The sequence below is a fragment of the Erpetoichthys calabaricus genome, chromosome 15 (assembly GCF_900747795.2).
Source record: "Erpetoichthys calabaricus chromosome 15, fErpCal1.3, whole genome shotgun sequence".
Taxonomy (NCBI): Eukaryota; Metazoa; Chordata; class Cladistia; order Polypteriformes; family Polypteridae; genus Erpetoichthys; species Erpetoichthys calabaricus.
The window spans coordinates 53,563,875-53,586,625 of record NC_041408.2 but is presented as its reverse complement, the minus strand read 5'-3'; the positions used below and the strand labels follow the sequence as shown (position 1 = coordinate 53,586,625).

General features: G+C 36.1%; 1 protein-coding gene across 2 annotated transcripts in view; it reads right to left on the bottom strand.

The window, feature by feature from the left end:
* Nucleotides 1–22,751, bottom strand: part of arid4b (AT-rich interaction domain 4B) — a 178,053-nt gene that overhangs the window by 29,675 nt on the left and 125,627 nt on the right. For both annotated transcript variants that reach the window (XM_028820862.2, XM_051919364.1), the window contains exons 13-16: nucleotides 19,897–19,991; nucleotides 16,742–16,839; nucleotides 14,529–14,787; nucleotides 13,748–13,932 (exon numbers count right to left, since the gene is read on the bottom strand). In XM_028820862.2, the coding sequence (XP_028676695.1) occupies nucleotides 13,748–13,932; nucleotides 14,529–14,787; nucleotides 16,742–16,839; nucleotides 19,897–19,991 (637 nt within the window). The remainder of the gene's footprint in view (nucleotides 1–13,747; nucleotides 13,933–14,528; nucleotides 14,788–16,741; nucleotides 16,840–19,896; nucleotides 19,992–22,751) is intronic.

The following is a 22,751-nucleotide window of genomic DNA, read 5'->3' as shown; positions in this document are numbered from 1 at the left end:
TTACTTTGAAAAGAAAATGTCTTATGATTATAGTTGTGGTGAAAGCTGATATATAAAATAAGAATTATTTTATTGTCTTGCACCAAATGTCACTGTGGGGAAAAAAGTGAAAATTCCCTATGAAACTTACTTATGAACTACCATGGTAAGAACAATCAGTCAAAATGATTAATGTCAGGAAAGATGCTACATCAGGCCGGATTGTTACTATTAATCTGGTAAAAGAAGATAGTATGTAACTAATTTTGTATAATGAAATAATGTACAATAGCTGTTCACAACCACTAATTTGTAAATTCATCAGGCCTTTACCTAAGAAATCATTATTACCAGATCAGATCTGATTTGGTATAAGTCATTAAACAAAACCAGTATCCTGGGTTCAAAACTAGTTTTCTCATTCTCTACCTAGGATCATCTCCAGGTGTTCCAGTTTTCCTTCCTTATTTCTGGAGATTCTAAATTGCCCCAGTGAGAGTAATAAGGAACTGGTAATCATGTTTAGAGCATCAACTATGGTTGATTACTGCCTTGTATCTTATGCTACTGGAATAGGTTCTGGCCCCTACAAACTTTAACTTTATTAAGCAGGTTTATATTACGTTAAGATAATCAACAAAAAATGTCTATTTAAACTGGGAAGGATGGATTCCATTTGTTACACCAAAGTTTCTTAAATTTTAGCAAAACATTTTTATGAAATTGGATAGGAAATGTATTCATAGTTTAACATCCATATGCAAACACTATGCATTTCCTATACTTTGTAAAGAATTTTTAGGGTGAAATATTTCTTATAGGGGACATTTCATTCCATTTTAGCACCAATGACTTAAAAACATAAGATCATCACAACATCTAAAATATTTAAAGAACAAATAAAAACAGGCATATAACTTAGTACTTCAATACTTTTTCTCCAATGCACTTACAGAGTTTCTATCTATTAACAAGCACTGACAACTGAAACACACTGAGCTGGCTAGCCTTTATGTGAAGTGCTTTGTTCTAGGTTGTTGGTTTTAGCCGCTACATAAATAACATTTCAGGCAGTTGATCCTGTATAGAAAATGAATATATATACTGTAAATGATGAATAAAGACTCACAAAAATAACTTTGTTGATCATTAGCTGTGAAAGTAGCTCTCTTAGCTGTCATTAGCTCTTTTAATATAATTTTCACCCTGCGCTAAAAGAATTAAGTTGTTTAATCAAATTCTCCTTTTCCATTCTTCTTTTTGCTCACTATTTGTGAAACTCTCTTGGATTGTTGTTGAGGGTTAGATAAAAACAGCGTTCAAAAAACATAACTCTGTTGTGCTATTAACTCTATGTCATACTTGGCTCTTTGTACTTTTCATCCTGAGTCAGCGTCATGACATTGGCAAGATTCCCAGGATTGCACTGCCATTTATCTTGATTCTAGATTAGATTATATTGTAACCTTCCAGAATATGTTATGAAGCTTAATGAATGAGATCCATTTGCTTCAGTACTTCCCCAAGACCCTCATCCAAGGGCTTTAGATCAAGTTTAGAATGCTATTTTAAAAAAATAGGTAAATGCTACTGAGAAGATCTCTGCAAGAGGAATTCTTATAACAGCTTTTACAAAGCTTGAAAGCTCCACTTTATCTGACCACATCAAATTTCAATTCCACTATCTGCTTCTCAATATTGCAGCACTTGCAGTGTTAAAATTCACTCAAGTGACTTCCTTGGTGTATAGTATAATATCCAGCTGACAACTCATAAAATGTACCAATCAGTAGATGTGGGTGAGAAGACTGGCAAGTATACAGACACAATGCATTTACATGTGCCATGTAAAATACAAGTAAACTAAGTATTTAAATTCTAGACAATGACACTTGCTTTTTGGACATATTAACTACTTCCATGTATTTGCTGTGAACAGCAAAGTTGGGGCATCCAATGCTGGCACGCTCATATTTTCATACTGTCTTTCACAAATTTCCCATGACTTCAAAAATGGAAACCTGCTGCCTCATAAGACTGTTATGTTTACTATGACTACTAAGTATATCCATCCATCCATTTTCCAACCCGCTGAATCCGAACACAGGGTCACGGGGGTCTGCTGGAGCCAATCCCAGCCAACACAGGGCACAAGGCAGGAAACAATCCTGGGCAGGGTGCCAACCCACCGCAGACTAAGTATATCTTCCTTTTTAAAACAGCAAAGCTCATCTGAAATTACTGATTACAAAAATATGTCAAGCTCCATGATGTTGCAAAACACAATTCACAGAAGCATCATGTACCTAAGAACAGCTGAAACTTAACTTCTTAATGCATTTGGGATCAAATAACAATTGTTACCATAATAAGATACTAAAATTACATTGACAACAATATCTAAAATAAAATATACTGGTGAATGGCAATGGCTGAGTTTATATTATTTATCATTTTCCAAGATATCCTCAAATCCCAAAGATACCATGAATCAGAAAATAAAAAGTGCACCGAAAACAAACCAGGAAGGCTCCAAATATAGCAAATATTATACTGATGCACAAGATACACAAAGCTCAGTTTACTTTCCAGCAGGGGTAGACAAACTATAAATGCATATGATAAATGCTTTCTGGTAGCCCAGCTTTATATGTGGGGTGAAGGGTTACCTGCAACTTTTTACAACATTTATTTATTAAGTTTTGTTGTATATGAGTGCATAGTATTCTCCTACCTAAATATAAACAAAGTTGGCATCTTGGAAGAGAATATTTTAGCAAATAGATGATTTGTAAAGGATTATGTCATATTGATGTGCAGTCTTTTTCCATCATTAGTTTGACGTTCAGGGTTATTTTAGGTGCAATATGTCTTTTAAAGTAAAGTCTTTTAAATCAAATGGTGGAAGCTGAAAATGGAAGACTGCAAGGTTGAGTTTAGGGAGAAGGTGAGACAGGTACTGGGTGGTAGTAAAGAATTAGCAGACAGTTGGGAAACTACAGCAGATATAGTAAGGGTGACAGCAAGAAAGGTGCTTGGCGTGACATCTGGACAGAGGAAGGAGGAAAAGGAAACCTGGTGATGGAATGGAGAAGTACAGGACACGATACAGAGGAAGATGATGGCAAAGAAGAAGTGGGATAGTCAGAGAGATGCAGAAAGTAGACAAGAGTACAAGGAGATAAGGCACAAAGTGAAAAGAGAGGTGGTGAAGGCTAAAGAAAAGGCGTATGATGAGTTGTATGAGAGGTTGGACAATAAGGAGGGAGAAAAGGACCTGTACTGACTGGCTAGACAGCAGGACCGAGCTGGGAAAGGTGTGCAGCAGGTGAGGGTGATAAAGGATAAAGATGGAAACATACTCACAAGTGAGGAGAGTGTGTTGAGTAGCTGGAAAGAGTACTTTGAGAGGCTGATGAATTAAGAGAATGAGAGAGAGAAGAGGTTGGATGATGTAGAGATAGTGAATCAGGAAGTGCAACGGAGGAAGTAAGGACAGCTATGAAGAGGATGAAGAATGAAAAGGCCGTTGGTCCAGATGACATACCTGTGGAAGCATGGAGGTGTTTAGGAGAGATGGCAGTGGAGTTTTTAACTAGATTGTTTAATGGAATCTTGGAAAGTGAGAGGATGCCTGAGGAGTGGAGAAGAAGTGTACTGGTGCTGATATTTAAGAATAAGGGGGATGTGCAGGACTATAGTAACCACAGGGGGATAAAATTGATGAGCCACAGCATGAAGTTATGGAAAAGAGTAGTAGAAGCTAAGTTAAGAAGTGAGGTGATGATTAGTGAGCAGCATGGTTTTTTGCCAAGAAACAGCACCACAGATGCAATGTTTGCTCTGAGGATGTTGATGGAGAAGTACAGAGAAGGCCAGAAGGAGTTGCATTGCATCTTTGTGGACCTGGAGAAAGCATATGACAGGGTGCCTTGAGAAGAGCTGTGGTATTGTATGAAGAAGTCAGGAGTTTCAGGGAAGTACGTAAGAGTTGTACGGGATATGTACGAGGTAAGTGTGACAGTGGTGAGGTCTGTAGGAGGAGTGACGGATGCAATCAAGGTGGAGGTGGGATTACATCAGGGATCAGCTCTGAGCCCTTTCTTACTTGCAATGGTGATGGACAGGTTGACAGATGGGATTAGACAGAAGTCCCCATGGACTATGATGTTTGCTAATGACATTGTGATCTGTAGCGATAGTAGGGAGAAGGTTGAGGAAACCCTGGAGAGGTGGATATATGCTATAGAGAGGAGAAGAATGAAGGTCAGTAGGAACAAGACAGAATATATGTGTGTAAATGAGAGGGAGGTCAGTGGAATGGTGAGGATGCAATGATTAGAGTTGGTGAAGGTATGGATGAGTTTAAATACTTGGGATTAACAGTACAGAGAAATGAGGATTGTGGAAGAGAGGTGAAAAAGAGTGCAGGCAGGGTAGAATGGGTGGAGAAGAGTGTCAGGAGTATGTGACAGACGGGTATGAGCAAGAGTGAAAGGGAAAGTCTACAGGATGGAATTGAGACAAGCTTTATTACATGGGTTGGAGACAGTGGCACTGACCTCAAAGCAGGAGACAAAGTTGGAAGTAGCAGAGTTAAAGATGCTAAGAATTGCACTGGGTGTGACGAGGATGGATAGGATTAGAAATGAGTACATTAGAGGGTCAGGTCAAGTTTGACAGTTTGGAGACAAAGTCAAAGAGGCGAGATTGCGCTGGTTTGGACATGTGCAGAGGAGAGATGCTGAGTATATTGGGAGAAGGATGCTAAGGATAGAGCTGCCAGGCAAGAGGAAAAGAGGAAGCCCTAAGAGAAGGTTTATGGATGTGGTGAGAGAGGACATGCAGATGATGGGTGTAACAGAACAAGATGCAGAGGACAGAAAGATATGAAAGAAGATGATCCGCTGTGGCAACCCCTAACGAGAGCAAACAAAAGAAGAAGATGTCTTTTAAAGTGTCATATTTTTTTATATTTTTGTGCCATAGGAAACAAAAACTTTGTGATGAATTAACAGAGTTGTTTCACATGCTAAAAAAGGATGGTATATAATTTGTGCTTGGACTAACTTGGCTAACTTTACTATACAGTCATGTGGCAATCCATCAAAAATATGGGCACAACCCATAGTTTAGAACAGGCACATTACTGGTGTTAACGTTTTTCGAACCGCTGGTCACAATCCTGATCAAACACACTTACTGCATTGATAGGTAAAACAGAACAAATATAACATATTTTAAAACATTTTACTCAGTTTTATTGTATCTTCTTTAGAACACCAGTGATTCTGTATACTCCATTTTTTTCAATCCATCACAAATGAAGTTTAAGCGAAAACAGTACTCAGCTAGTTTTGGTACCAAAAGTGTTGTTCTGTCACCCCCAATCTGCTTAAGAAAATGCCATTATTTCTTACATGTGCCCTTACGATGGATTGTTCAAGACCAGTATTAACTACCAATATTCATGTTTATTAGAAAAATGACTTCATTAAAAATCAACAAACCCTTAGAGTACTGGTACAGCATGGAAATATCTGATTTGCCATTGCACTTCTAAAATGAAAACTGAGATTTTTTTAAGCATACTAGCACCTCCCCCTAAAGCAACCCCCCCAAAAAAAAATCTCACTAATTGACAAAGTGTTTATTAATTTTTCCCTAGTACACCCACTTATTTGATGCAAAATACCTATCCAAGTAAATGAATGTGCTTTCTTGATCTTCAGTGATTTCCCAAAGTATAACAGTGGCACTGGATTTGTGTTCTGGTCAAATATACTTCAAACCTCAAGTTCAACACTCATTAACAGTCATAATGCTAGGAACATTGAACCTATTAACTACATGAAAAAAATACTCTTGATGGAACTACCAGTCATTACTAAACTGATTCCAAGCCTAACTGATAAGCTACTTTCACTTCAATGTGAGATTTAAAAAATGAGAAGTTTGCACTTTTACAAAAATGCCTATAAGTGATTAAAACCATCTGCATTTGACAAGGCCTGGATGTCACACTTCTGGTAGTGCCACCCACTACTTGTTTATGAATAATGCTAAATCTGTAGCTAAGTGCAAATGTTTATCAGATGTATCTGGGAACTACCGTTTTAATGAATCAGGGTACTCACATGTGCTGTCATGAATTTTAATGAAACTAGGAATCAGTTTGGAACTTCTATACTCCACAAACTCACAGTTGTCAAATACTGCTGTCCAACATGAAAAACAAATTTTAATTCTTGTCACTGGCTAACAATATTAAAAAACTGAAAAGTAAACAGACAGTAAAAATGCAAACATAAATAATAAGAAAAGCAAACAGAACATTAAAAAAGAAATTTTGCCGGTAGAAAAGCAAAAAAGGGGGAGGTCAGTTGAAAATTGTGGAATCTAAATTAGTATTTTCTCCAGTTCATCAAACTTGTTTTGTTGATGTAAAAAGCTACACAGATTAAAAGAGAAACTTTATGAGTCATTAGAGGAATGGGATATCTTTTGGCAACTCAAACATGCCCCAAAACAACATATGATGCACAATCACTTCTTTTTATAATAAACCATACAATAAAAGTTGTATCAAATGCTGATGGAATATGCATGGATAGTTGCAAGAACTAGTGTACAGTCACCAAACTTGTATTATGCAGAAATATTGGCTAGCACTGTCTTAAAACAAAACTAAGTTTAACTAATATCCACCTGCTTTTGTGGTGGTTTGATGGTTATAATCAGCAGCAGCCAATTCTGTATCTTTCGGCTCACAGTTAATGCATGAGGAAACATTATGCTTTTGCAGCCAACCTCAAAGAAATTATATCCAGAAATTATCTTTCTTGCCAATTCTATAGATATAACACTCAAACATTAATGGTATTAAATAAGAGTATACAATTAAAATTGGCCTTTCAATAAGTAACTTGCATGAATGATGTAGCAATTCACAAAACTCTAACTTACTAAATAATATTGTATTTCCATACATTGTAAACTATTATAGAACTTGACGCCTCACTGCAAAAGGCAACAAGCCAAGACTCAGTGTCATGTCTGCTTGTTTTCACTTCTCCAAATCTCTGTTTTATGTTTTCCACTCACATCTCAAAGGTCTACTGGTTAGTGTAGCTGAAGAATCTTAACTTCCCCACTATAACTGGGTGTGTGCGTCAGTGTGTCTCTAATGGACTGATGTTCATCCCTGAATTAGTGTCACCTTTGCCAAATGTTACACAAACTAATTAATAACTCTTCTTCGGATTGCCTATTTTTTTCGCTATTTATAGTATAGTAAAAATAGCCATTTTTAACTTTTATATTGCATTGATCTTATCACAGGGCAGCACGGTGGCACAGTGGTAGCGCTGCTGCCTCGCAGTTAGGAGACCCGGGTTCGCTTCCCGGGTCCTCCCTGCGTGGAGTTTGCATGTTCTCCCCGTGTCTGTGTGGGTTTCCTCCAGGCACTCTGGTTTCCTCCCACAGTCCAAAGACATGCAGGTTAAGTGGATTGGCGATTCTAAATTGGCCCTAGTGTGTGCTTGGTGTGTTTGTGTGTGTCCTGCGGTGGGTTGGCACCCTGCCCGGGATTGGTTCCTGCCTTGTGCCCTGTGTTGGCTGGGATTGGCCCCAGCAGACACCCGTGACCCTGTGTTCGGATTCAGCAGATTGGAAAATGGATGGATGGATGGATGGATGGATAATGGATCTTATGACTTTAATTTCTACCTTTTTAATTTGTGTTTACACAACAACTTCATTGCATTTTCCATTTTTATTTGTACTTAAGTCTTAAAAGTCTCCAATAGGCTTCATGGGTAGGACTATCCCGAACAGGACTATAAAAACGATGTGTCATAAAAACAAAAGACTCTGTGGTGCAACTGTTCTACCAGTTGCACGTTGAACATCACCTAGAATAAGGACTATTAGTGTAAGAACTCATTCACTCATGTTCACTTTGTTAAGATTATTTCGTTGGACTGATAAGGAAATAATGAGGGGAGGAAAAAACACCTCCTGTGAGTTTCTCTTTTTTTCATTTTTTCTTTTAAATGACCATTATGAGGTACAAAAGAAACTAAAAGGAAGCATATAATATTCACAGACGCTTTTACATTCCTCTAAAAAGGGTATATTAATACAATCTTATATTATTTAACTATGCAGAACTTTCTGCACTTCTACAATAATTTTACTTTTTATTTTACAAATTAAGTCAACTAATTTGCTGTTTAAATAATATGCCAGGCTCAAACATACACAACACGGGCCTTGCATTCAAGTACTTGTTCTAAATCACCTATGCTGCTTTTTAAAATTACACTGTGTGCCTAAAAATATCGGTATGTGCCATTTAACGCCCATAATATGTTTTGTGAAATAGGATGTTATGCGATTTGGTTGTTGTGCGAACACCATACTATATTAAGTATTTAGCAAAGCTATATGGGATACTGTAGTATACCTGTTTTTAACTAAACACGAGACATAACGCTAGAACACTTCAGAAATTTGCGATATACAAAACTTAATGTTTCTGCCTACAAGTTGAAGCATATATATGGTAAACTTTTTATTTGTAATTAGGGAAAGTTCACATTAAAATAATAGTAGAAATTATAATATAGTATTGCCAGTACAACTGCTTTTGTATACAAGAAACATGAGATACGCATGTTACTGTACATGCAGGAAATTGTTGTATTTGCTACATCTGGTTACATCTGCTGCATCCCATTCTCTGATGTGGATTTCTGAACTCTATTATAAACTTTTCAGACCACGGATGTATCTGCAGTCGAACGCTGCTCTAACAGATATAATATGGCACATAGCTGCATTGCAATGCATTTCTGAATTAAACTCTAATGCTGCAAACAAAAACATTTTTATGTTTTCAAGATATATAAAGCATTCTGTATTTCATGTTATTTCAATTTTATCTATATATATCTATATATATATATATATATATATATTGTGATGGATTGCCGGCTTCATATTCCGGCCCTCACCCCCAGGAGGAGCTCTCCCAACAGCATGTGCGTGCCCCGAATTCCAGCAGGGCCTCATGGACTATGTAGTTTTTATACACAGCCCTGCTGGATACCTTGGGGACCACTGGGAGTCGCTGTCGGGAGGCCCGTGGACTCATATGTGCCCTATAACCTGGAAGTACGTCCTGGTCACGTGAGCAGGAGAGATGACGTACTTCCAGGTTGAAGAAAAGGCCTTCTACCCTGATCTGGAATGAATAAGGACTTGTGGGTAATGGAACAGGAACACCTCTGGTTCAGGGGGTATAAAAGACTCTGGGAAAGCCCAGTACACTGAGCTGAGCTGGGAGGTAGGGTGGCTAAGTGTCTGGGAGTGGAGGATTGGTTTGTGATTAGTGTTTTATGAGTAGTGTGGAGTGAAGGGTGCTTTGTGCACTGGATTATAACAAAATAAAAGAGTCTTGTACTTTTACCTGGTGTTTGGAGTGGTACCTGAGGGTTCAAGAGGTGGATCGATACCACAACTGCTACAATATACTATATATATATATATATATATATTTTAACATTTTATTAATTTTATTAAAATCAAATAACATTCCATACAAGCATGTCAAGTTTAACAAAACTAGGTTAGAAACAAATCGACCCCCACCAACGAGAAAGAGAGCTAGGCCAGCACAGCAAAACTTTAATAGTAGTAAAAATATGTAAATAAATAAATGGATCAAAATATATAGAATAAAAAAGAGGAGAGAGAATCCGCTTCCTCAATCTAAATGCTTATTCTAAAACTAGCCGACACCCGCCGTAGCATACGGCGGTGTAAGAATAGGAACGGAAAACGGTGAGAAAGGAATTCAGAAATCAAGTAGAAATAAATACTTCTTGAAAGACGCAGTGTGTATGTAGAATTTCTGGCCAAGTAGGATTACATGTGAAAGTGATAAATAAATCAGGCTTTCCAAATTTATGTACTATGGCCATGGCATCCTGATAGTTTTGTTGCATGTATCTTGGACTTCCTAAAAATGTGGATGGTAATATGATCATTTGCCTACATGTACATTGTTATTTTCAGCGTATGCTTGCAGTGCGTCTGTATTCAAACATTGTATTGTTCCACGCACAGATCTTGTTGATGTAATCTGAGATAGTTGAGACGCGCGCCCTCTGTTTTAACATACGCATCTATGATGTACCGTTGGAATAGTTTGCCGCTGGAATGCAAAATACTAAATGTATTCCTCATTGCTAATCTGTACGCGTAAAATTGGCATTGAGTAAGCCTTATTCGCTTGGTGGTTCTTTTATCGGGAACATGTTGTAAATCTTTGTGCCAGCCAATGTCTCCGTAAGGGAATAAAAAGTGGGTAAACCATAGGATCGCAATTCATATTGAGCGTGGAAATCTGTTTACAGGAGTTGCGTATGGAATAGATGCAAATGTCCCTTTCGGCAGGCGTTTTGCCATCTTCTCCGACGAAAATTGCTGCAATGTCGGGGCATTGTATCGTCGTAAATCCTGCCCAGGGTTTTCCTTGAAAACCATTCGTACAGATGCTGTTGGATTGGACTGAGCGATTTCATGCATGTGTTTGTATGATTTAGCGAAGGGGTTGATGGTTCTGAGCATGGAATCTAGCTGGAGAAGTACATTTTCGCTGCATGCAGAGTTTGCTTTATTTTGTAAGCGTACTGCAGTAGCTTGCACTGTGTCAAAAACATACAACTGTCCATATCCTGGAGAGGTAGAAGTGTTAGCGTATAGTGGAGAGATTTGGTGATAAATTTTCCCGTGTATTTTAAAACAGTATGGTCCGTGGCCAGGAGGTTGAGTTATCTATGCACCCATGGAAGCAAACACTAGAGATGAGTTGTATTCTCAAATGTGTTCACAGTAATTTTTAGCTTCTGATGTTTGCTGTGTAAGAAGCAGTTGTAAAGACACAGGTGGCTCCCGCAAAGGTAGTAAAGCTACTTTACCATTGTGGCAGCACCTCGAGTACTTGTTGGATGTATTACGCTCAGCAGGCCAGTATAGTGCATGACATGAAAGGCGACGAATAGGAATCGAGAAATGCCGTGTCGGCTGCGTGTGGACGGGACCGGTTTTGAAGTGGAAGCAGGACGAACCAGAAGAGAAATATATATGAGATGTTATTGAATAGATCCTGCCAAGTTTTGAAAAAGTTTTGTACAGATCCTCTAAGTGAGAATAAGATTTTTTCCAATTTTAGACAATATATCACATCAGTTACCCACTGACTTAAAAGAGGTGAGTTAGGATTCTTCCAGTTGAGCAAGATAAATCTATGTGCTAATAGTGAAGTAAAGGCAATTACAGTTTGTTTTTCCTTCTCCACTTTAAGCCCATCTGGAAGTACAACAAACACAGCTGTTAATGGATTAGGACGGATTATGACACCAAGGCTGTCTGAAAGATACTTAAAGATTTTGGTCCAAAATGATGTTAATGTGGTGCAGGCCCAAAACATGTGGCACAATGAGGCTAGAACTTGATTGCAATGTTTGCAGGTTGGATCTTGCCCTGGAAACATTTTGGACAATTTTAAACGAGAGAGATATGCTCGATATATAATTTGAAGCTGAATAATTGTATGCTTTGCGCATATGGAGCTCGAGTAGATTCTCTTTTTTCCGGAATAGAGGTAGGTGGGAGGTGAGGGAAATTGGGCAGGTTTTGTTTAACAAAGTTTCTAATTTTAAGGTAGTGAAAGAAATGTGTTGCTAGAAAGTTAAATTTGGAGTGTAATTGTTCATAGGATGCAAAGACGTAATCCATGTACAGATGTCTAAGTGATTTAATCCCAAATGTTTTCCATACATCAAAAACAGCATACATTTGAGAGAGTATAAAAAGGTGGTTCTCGTGCAGAGGTGCCACAGATAAAAGCTTCTCTATTTTAAAATATTTCCTACATTGGTTCCATATTCTGAGCGAGTAAAGCACAATTGGGTTGTTAGTATATTGGCGATGACTTGTACTTATTTATATTTATGATGGACTGTCATGAGCTCAGAGACACAGCTTCATATGATATCCTGCTTGGAAAGGCTCCAGCTGAATGATTTCAGAAAAGGGCTGGAGGGAATATCTGTTTATATGAAACTTTCAGCAATCCAAACCCGAAAAAGGTATCAAATAAGAAGAAGATTTATGTGACTTAAAATATCATAAATGTATAGAAGAAAACACTGTAAAAGAGAATGGAATCAACCTTGATGCAAGCAGCACATGGGTTACTTAGGCAATTTATTGTATGATCCACACACAACCCTACTGCATGATTCAACACACAAGAAATATGGGCAGGCTGAATTAAAGAAGAATTTGTTTAGATCTGATATCTGCTATTGTTGTTAAACAGAAGAACTATCACCATCACATCACAACAGATTTGTACAATGAACAATGATACCAAATTCAAAAATAAATGTCTAAAATCCTTCAATACTGTATTAGAAAAGACACTTTTAATCAGCTTTTGACAACTGTTTCCTCATTGCCATCAAATAATTAAATTTGCTACCCTCCACAAATATAATGAGTAGACTTTATTTTGGCATTAGTCCAAGGTTTCAGTACCTGTTTGAACACTTGGGTATTGTAGTAAAGGAAATACCAGACTTCACTTGCTTCCATCTGTATTTTAGTCACTTTGGACATACAGCGTGAAGGTGGTTAAGCACTATTGATGTTGACTAATGTTACACTAATATGTCATTGCACATGAACACATGACTGACAGTGCACCAAACGTTTCTTAAGAGCACATGATGAAATTGTAAATACAAAGATAATCAGATTGTGTTGGCCATGACTCAGACTTTGTTTCATGGTTATCTGTCTCTCATTTTATAGTTTAAGTGTTTTGGATTTCTGAAAGAAGTGTAATGGAAAGTTGAGTATCTTCCTCAAAGTCACAGTGTCAATTTTGCACACTAAACAAGCAACCTTTTTACTTGACAGCCTTTATTGGGGCAGGGTGGAAACAATGGACTTCAACACATGCAATGCTGTCCCCGAAAAACTGAGGGAGAGTAGAATTAGACAATTTATAAATAAATCCTTTTGAGTCACACTGACAAAACCAAACACTTCAGCACATCATATAAAAAGTAGATGGCATCCAATATCTGGCATAATTATTCACAGCAATCAATCCAGACCTCTCAACTAAAACCTACGACACACTAAAACGCAAGCAACACTGCTATCAGCCCTAGAATAATAAATTTTACATGGAGGTTCGTAAGATTCAAGCCTTGAGAACATAGAAACCTTGCACTGTTGTGAAGCCTTTAAGGGAAAGTCACTGAACTAGTCACTGAGCAGTCCCAGATAATCCAAACTGTGTTTGTGAAGTCATTAGACTGCCCACTTTGAAATATTTCAGTAATTAAATTATCAACATTTTTGTTAACGTTTAATTTCTTACTGCCCATCAAATCGACATTTCCGAAAGAGCTTGGAGAAGTTAAATTTGCAAGAAGCGCTCTAGAGTAGACACAAAGCTTGCTCATTATGCACTTTTAATAAACATATTACAATGAACTGAGAAAATGTATTTGATTACAAGAATTAAGTGCAGAAAATGAAAATGTTTATAACCACTGATTTATATTAGATTGTGAAAAAGAGACATTCTACTAGGCATAGCTCATTTAGACAAAATTATAACATGGTGTAAATTATAACTACTTGCTTGTTGTTTTCACACTTATTAGTGCTACCCCACACCTACCTAAAATTTTCCTTTTCTTCCTCCTCTTTCACATTTTCTAATAAGGAATCATCTAATTTATCTGAAGATGTTTCTGCATGTCTTCCCTCCTCTTGATGTTCCTCCTTTTCAACATTCAACATTGGGGTCTCAGTATTTTTGATGTTTCCGTCAGTTTCCTCCTCCTCCTCATTTATTTTTTCCACCTATAAAAAAACAACACAGGCTTTTAGGAGCAAAATTTTAAAACTGCCTATACCACATCACCATTAGCTTTTTCATGCAGTTTGCATAACATAGGTAAACCCACCACAACTGTTCTGAGGAACAGAACTACAAAAAACAATCAATTTAACAAAAAAAAACCCCATCAAATTAGTCAAATAAACAAGAAAATGCTACAGGAGCTATGTCTTTTAGGCCACTCCACACAATTTCTTGAATACATGCCATCAGAAGTATAGTGGGGAACTGTGGACTTTTGTCAATTCTTTCAGCAAAAACAAAATATTATATATATATATATATATATATATATATATATATATATATATATATATATATATATTCACCAAATTTAATTTGGGTAAGGGAAAATTCTATAAAAAGAACTATTTTACACAAAAACAACAGAGATCGTGGTTCATCATGAAAATCTTTATTAAGCAAATTAAGTTAGTAAATATTAAAAAGTTAGAAACTCTTAAAGGCTTATACTACTGAAAAAGTGTTTAAAATTAAATAAGAGATGAATACATCCTCTTAACAAAAAGCAGGGCATGCCATAAATCCTCTCTGATACCTTTGGGAGGTTTAATTCTTTTGTGATTTCTTGCTCAGGCTCAATAAATGTCTCTTCCTCCTCCTTCTCATCCTCTACCCCCTCTGCTTCTTCCTCCTGCAGCTTGATTGGGATAGGTTCTGGCTTAAGAGACAAACTCTCCACCTGTGTTTCTTCCTCCTCTATATGTTTTCTTGGTTTTCCTGCTATTTTCTCTGGAAGGGCCATCTGGAATTTAATCCCAGTTGATTTGCAATACTCTTCAAATCCATATAAGTATCTGAAATACAGAAAATACTTCCTAGACTTCTAAAATAATCCAGCCTGTAGCACAAAAATTTTATCTTGCCCCATGAAATATTAAGTTGGCTTGTACAAGACCTGCTGAATTTCAGCTAGGATAAGTACCTAAATGTCAATCAAGTGCTCCATAAATTTGTTAGAAAAAAATAATAAAATTTGGTCAAAACACAAATAAAACCAATACATTTATTTTTACTACATATGTAAGTTGCCTATTATTTTTGTGTTTATCATAAATTTCAGTTTAGTTTGTTCTTTTACAATGGTGAATGAGTGATGTAACTTACTTGCAACATATTGCATGGTAAATCGTAAAAATATTGCAGCAAACAAACTGTAGCCGATTTCTTCACTTATCAATGATCATTTACATTTACTGGCCTACAACTAATTTTACTTTTCATTTCAATTGAGTTAGAATTGTGATTTTCATACTCTTTTCAACGTTATAGGCATTTTTTGCTGCCTTTGGCGATACACACTTCTCCCTAACCCTCTCACAGCTTCCAGCATGTCCTGCTATCTTATTGGATGAAATGTTAGCATAATTCACCCAAAATAGCAAGCTGTACTTTAAAAACAAAGTGTAAGATCCATCAAATACGGAAAAAAATAAAGACTTGAATTACTTTAATAATAGCCTACACCATGTGCTGCAGAGACTTAAGTGAAGTTCCATAAGAAGACAGGTCTCCACTTCAGATCACATGGAAATACAGCCTGAGCTGGCTGACACAAATTCTAGTGAAAAACATACTGTACATAGATAACAAATTAAGGGCTAATACATCTTACATGGTATGTGGGCTAACTGGCCAGCAACAGAGCAAAGTGAATGTTAAGCACTACAGAGAGCACTAGGTAAGTAATAGCAATGTCAATTCACATTTTGCCTTTTTGGCATTGGGTGCCAACCAGAAAATGAGCGCGATGAAGAAAGCAGTAAATTATAAAATGTCAATATTAAAATATATGAAATTTTCTTAGATATATTTCACCACGATGCATTCAACTTATTTACAGGAAACATTAAGTCAAATTCTGCTAATGATAAGGATGCAAGTATATGAATATTACATCACTTTTGAATTCAATTCTGCTTGTTCACATGTGTAATCATTTCAATTTATTTCCTATAGTGGGGGTGGCGTTTTGGCTCTGGTGTGTCCACTACATTTGTGCTTCATCCCTTTAATATGTGTTTTAGAAGAAGATACCCATTCAATGACACCAACAGTAAACAAACAGTGCATCTGCAAATTAACAGAATACACCCTCTGAAATACAGGAATAACATTTGGATATACAGTAACTATATTTTGGAGGGTATTGGGTACCTCAAAAAATCAAATATCAAAGAAACAATGACCTATCAAGAAACATCTTACATATGCTTAATACTTGCTCACAAGAGAAGATCTTTCTTGTAAGCAGCAGCCTCTTTCAGCAATCAAAGTTCTTTTTCTGTTTTAAAGGGTAGTGCATCTCCATTTCACATCTGCAATCTCATTTCATTGACTGGATTGCAGTTAACTTTTGAAGAAGTCATTAGCTAGATGTTCACATATTTTTTCCATACTGGTCTGTGAATGTTTAAATGATATACTCAGCATTAAGAAGATAAATTATACTTAGTGTATTAAAAAAGAAAGATGTATATTGTGGCCAAAGTTGAAATCATGTAGTTGCTCATAATAATATGCAAGTGTTTAGAATAAGCTATGCTATGCTTAACACACTTGCTCTAAATCATCTTCTAAGACTCTCTAAATATGAACAGATAATTGTTTCTTCTCTCTTTCAATGTTTTCTGTACATTTTCACTTTACTAATCAAGCACAAAGATAATCAATGAGACTGGCCAGTATCACAAAAGGTTAACTGGAATCCCTCTTCTAGAAGCACACAACAAATGTAGTCCAATCACTCACTTTCTGTAAGCACATTTGACATTGTATCCAGCTGCTGAATTGAGCACAGGGATTCCCAGATCCTGATAAACTTGTTTCCATACCGAGCCACTGTCAATCTGCAGCAAAGTGAAGAAATAAAGAGATTTTAACATTTTGTTACTTGCATCAAATTAAGACATTTTTATTTATGTAGGAGTAATATTTTAATTTCATATATGTCTATACAATGTTTGATTTTTGAAAGCAACATAATCCCAAGGACATGGGGGTTTGTGTTTTCCCTTCTTTCTGCAGACAAACACAGACAGACTATCATTAATAAACTTTATTTTATACAGTGCCATTCCAGTGAATCTATCCATATGTATAATCTTAAACTGAAACATTTTTCCAATCAGTACTGTGTAGGTTATTAACCAGGGCTAAACATAAGGCACACAGTGACAGTTTATTTACAAAAACTAGAACAGCACAAACAATAATATATATGAATAAACAAACACAAAAACATAAGCACTTTAACAAATCATGCAAATTGGACACAAAGGACAGATGAAGAACGTACGCTACAGAATGCTACTAACGCTGAAAGAAATCGTACCAGCCATGCACAAACGACTGAAGAAGCTCGAGCAGCTGCAAATGCAGCACAGGTTGAAAGACATCGAGCAGCCCGTGCCTTGCGGCGTGAAAATGCTCAGCGGCACGGCATTGCCATGTGCAATCACACAGATATTATTGAGGACGAAGTTCCGGAGCACCACTCTGGCGCATTTGACAACCTGTGCAAACATTGCAACTCATTCAACTTCACCTGTGAGAACAAGCAAGGTGGAGAATACAATTGCTGCCATTAAGGTTGAGTTCGAATTAACCCTTACAGATACTCTGACAGATTTAAGAACCTGTTGACATATTTAGACCCAAACTCCAAGCACTTCTTGGAAAATATCAGAAAGTACAACAGTACATTAGCCTGTGCATCCATGGGCGCACAAATATCCCTGCCTCTAGGCCATGGTCCATATTGTTACATAATACATGGCCAAATATACCATCAATCTGGACCCTTGCACCCCGGAGAGGGTGAAACACCAAAATTTGCTCAAATCTATACATTAGAACAAAATCATTTCAGGGACTTAAAAAAACAAATAATTCTTTGCAGAGAAAGTATTGATTTCACAAACGTTGAATTTGTAGCCCGATTCGATCAGGCTCCCAGTCGCTAGTCTGTTAAATAAGTCTGTCACTGATGCAGTTGTATTTGTCTTTTTGTGTCAAAAAGACTGATGTTGTAAAAAAAAAGATGCTTGTTTCCAGACTAACAAACCAATCTCATAAAAAAAAAAAAAAAAAAAAAAAAAGATATCTAGAAATTCAAAAAAGCTTGGGGATCACAAAAACTTTATACAAAGGGCACAGAACAAGAAACATTTAATAACATTCCTCCTGATGTGAACATTAATTTTAAACTTTACAAACAGTGGTCACAGAACAGCTAACCTGATTCTGCCATTTATCTGGCCAGAACTGCACTGTACCTAGCAGTAAAAGTAAACAGCAAGCACAACAAAATGTAGGCCCTACAATACTTTTTCAGAGGCAGTGATGCACAAAAGATATAGGTAAATTACACACACGTGCTCACAGTACCATTTCTTGTAAAGCCCTAAGTGCTTGCATAAAAATTTAAGTAATAATACATTTAAGTAATAATACTGAATGTTTAAATCTTCTGCAAGTTGCTCAACAGGAGCTTGAGCAGCTTAAAAGAGTTTCAACACTGACTCTGAATCACTGATAAGTTAATTTATTTGTCAGCTTGAACCAGGTCTGAATGGGGTAGATTTGTCGTCTTGATATGCTTTTGGACATCACATGGCGCTGGCTAGGGCTATAATTCACTCACATTGTTAGATATAAATAAATAAATAGGACAGAACAGTTTTCTCTTTCTAAAATTATATAAGTGAAATTTTGATAGCTATGTTTAACTGTAAAGAGGCACGTGTCTACCATTTCCAGAAAAACAGTTCACCTTAGTAGACAACACATTATTTGATACAAGTTTAGGAAGAAATTTTAAAGACTTGCTGTATCTTAAAACTATAATGAACATCTTGCAAAAAAAAAAGAAAAACAGCCTATCAACACAATGAAAGGATTGAATTTCTATTAAAATAGGTCACAATAACAGAAAAGGGTATTGCCAGCCTTACTTTAGATCATATATACAGTCCACTCATCTGTCCCTATCACTTTATTCCAGAAATCTACTAGACGTTCTGAACATCTCAACTTCAACAGCTTTTCCTGCTCAAGGTCGTGGAGCTGTTCTGGACATCTTAAAACAAATTGTTATCTGGCCTGTTTTTGGGCCAACTTAAAGTTTTTGTCTAATAGTGAGGCTTTTGCATTTATAACCAGAATGCTGATTAACTCTGTAGATTACTGCAACAGTTGTTAATTTTTCTATCATGAAATATAATGGTTTTGCTGGTTCTGTGTTGTTGCTACTAACTGTTACCACCACAAGTGTTTAAGTTTTCAAAATGTTCAAACTTTAAATTTTACAAAGTCTATTTTTACTGCTACCATTGCAATTTCTTCTTTGCTTTCAGTATAGTATTCTTTCATGGAAAATGTCTCAATTCTTTATTTTGGTTTAGGTCTACGAAACCCAAGGGCAACAGTTGCTAGTTAAAGCAAGGGTTGAAGCAAACTATGTACAATCGAGCATCTTTTAATTTACCCAGGTTTAATTAAAAATGTTAAATATTCAGGAGTCATATAGTATGAAATATTTCTGAGTGCTGGAAACACTTTCATTACTTCAAGGTTGACCCCTAAACTAATCTCTCAAAACCCATCTTTTGCATTTAAAACCACTATAAAACTGATCAGTTACATGATCCTCCTTAAAGAAGTAAAGTTGGATGATGCCTGACAATGTACAGAAAAAAGATAGCAATAAAGAACAGAAGAAACCAATTTTCCTAATCTGTCATAGAATATTTAGGCATCTGCAGAAAAAAAGAAGGGATTACAACTTAAAAGGAAAAAAAATAAACAAAAAATCCTTTGCAATCAATGACAAATTGTGTCAGTTTCTTGAAGGATTAAACAAATAAATACATACATATATACATACATAAATAAATAGTACCTACATTATCAAAGCCCCCCAGATTGTGCACTAATCGATATAACTTGAACAAATTCAGGTTTCTGTAACCTAGCACTGGGCGCTTGTTGATTGGAGTTCCTGTAACAAAAACGTTTGTTGTAGCAGTGTCACTTAAATTCTCACTTAAAAAATTATTAATTAAAGTTAATTAAAGATAACACTAGCTAAACAGACAATATGAGAACACCAACTAACTGCTCAAAAGGCAACCTTGTAAATACAGTGGCCAAAATCATCTCATACCTTTTTCCCCTTTAACCCTTTCAACTCTACTCCTTTATTCATAGCTGTTAGCACACACTGCTATCAATAAAAAGCAGACTTGTTTTATAAAGTGGTATTCTTGAAATTTGAATGGCTGCCATTAAAATGGCCTATTGTTTTTGTCTGTACACCTCTCCACTGTTTTTCTATCAGTATTCAAAATGGCTGCGCTTGAACATTGCAGTTGTGCACTCCCACCCCTCATCATCAACCAACAGGGTCAATTTGACAGGTAGGCATTTATTCATTTCATAAAGAGGGGGTTTTCAGCTCTCCAATGCTATCAAGTTTGACTTCCTATGTTGTGTTGATTGAGAAAAAAGGCATTGTGAATGTGAATGTTTTAAGGTCTTTGCCTGTCACCTAATGGATCACCTACTTGAAAATCAAAATGACAGCCTTTTGTCTCTGATCAGATCCATAAATTCTCCAGGCTCTGACCTTTCAAACAAGGTATTGTTTGCCTTTGCACCACCTGCTGATCGCAGCATATTGAAACAGTGGTATAAATCAACACTCAGTTCATAAAATTGTATTTTTATTTTAGATTTTTTTAAACTGTTTTTGTAACTGGGAGGGTGAAACTGGGTTTTGCAGAACTGTTTATATAAAACTTTTTTCCTTTTTAAACTCTTGATGAAGTCTGCCATACGTGGTATTATTTTTATCATTTCAAGTATTCCTGAATTGATATCACTACAAAGGAAATCACAAATTATGATCATGATGAGATTATATTTTTGAAAATGAATTTATTTCATAAAGACATTTTTGCGTTTTACAACTATGTGTAATTTGGGAACAATGTACAATTCCTTCATCACATATATATTTTCTGAAATAGCAAGACCTATCCTAAACTTACAAATAAGGAACTTGTACATTTCAATAAGGCATATTCATGATACTGATTTATTTGAAAACAATACTGGTGTGAAAGAATATATATATATATATATATATATATATTTTTTTTTTTTTAATTCAGAACAGTGAAACATTTTTTTGTTCTTCCTAGTAATCTGGGTCTGCATTCTGTATTGCCTTTGTGGTTTTTAGAAATGTAACACTTATTACAGTAAGTTAACACTCAAAGTGCATTTTTGGTAAAAACATAATTGAAGTTTACAAATGTATTGTGCTGTAATTTATTCTCACAATATAATTTCTTCACCAGAGGTATACACTCTGAAAGAGGAATGCTAGGCCTTTACTTATATTTAGTACATATGCCTTCAGTATATTTGAAAACAATAAAACCTGAAAAAAAAATCTACTATTGTAGTTAAAAAAAACAAAACAAAAAAAAAACAACTTTTTTTTGGTTATTGATAATAATGTAGATTGTGTATCATTTGTATGGTGTTTGGAAGCTTATTCCAGCACTAATGCCATTAGGAATATAATTCAAATTTTGCAATTTATTGTACCAGTGCATGCTCCCCATCCTGACTTGACTCAATATAAACATACAGTTCCCACCAATCTCCCATTCTACTTCATCCAAAGCTGCACTACTAGATTGAGCTATGGGTACTGTGCAGTCCATTGGAGTTTACTGTCATGTTTACAGAACCAACTTGAGAACATAATACACTATGTCATAAAGCAATAATCATACTGGAAGTATCTAGTTGAAAGAGGGTAAAATGTATCCATAAGGGAGTGCATACATAGTCAGCAACAATGAATATGAATACTATGTCATTGAAAGGTGCTCAACTGGTATCAAGAGGCCAAATGTTTGCCAAGAAAACATTCCTTATATTATTACAGTACTATTAGACAGTACTGTCATGTTTTACATCAAATTCAGTCTCTGTCATTAGCCTGTGACTGCAGAATTATAAACCAGGTAACATTTGCTCACTCTTCAATTGTTCTGTTTGAAGACCTCACCAGGAACTCAATCTGGCCTTTAAGTAATTCCTCTTGTTCAAGGTCCAACATGCTATTCACTTAGATTCCTTCTACTCACTACTCATGAAGAGATGTCTGAGTATTTGTGGGCATTCTCTTGACTTGAATGAGTCTGGTATTCTTCTTTCAGCCCTCAAGACTGCTGTTCACTGAATGTTGCAGGTTTATCTCCCCCACTTTCCACGTACTCCAGAGACTAGGGTACCTCTTTTTGAAATGTGGGAACCATAATGTGTAGCACCAATCACACCATGGGACAAAGTTGTTTAGATCAACAATCTTGCAAAATATAATGTTTGGATGAACAGCAACTAAACCTCTTGACCTTGCCTGCATGCTGTATCTGTGTGTCTTTATAAATATTTAAAAGGTGCCAATTTCCTCTACATCTGAAAACTTTGATAATGAATGTTCTCACATCTTCCACGAAAATTAAACATTACATAATAGACACTTTTTAAATGTCATTTTTCAAGGATAAACTGTACTCAAAACCACCTCATCCTTTAAGGAAAAAGTAACTGAATGTTGTACTTATTAACTGGATGCAGCACCTTCAATTGAAATGATAGGAAACAAACTCTTCCTATAATCAAGTATCAGTCTTCTAAATCATTGTAGAGGAAATTTAGCTAACTCTTTGCAAAACTAATT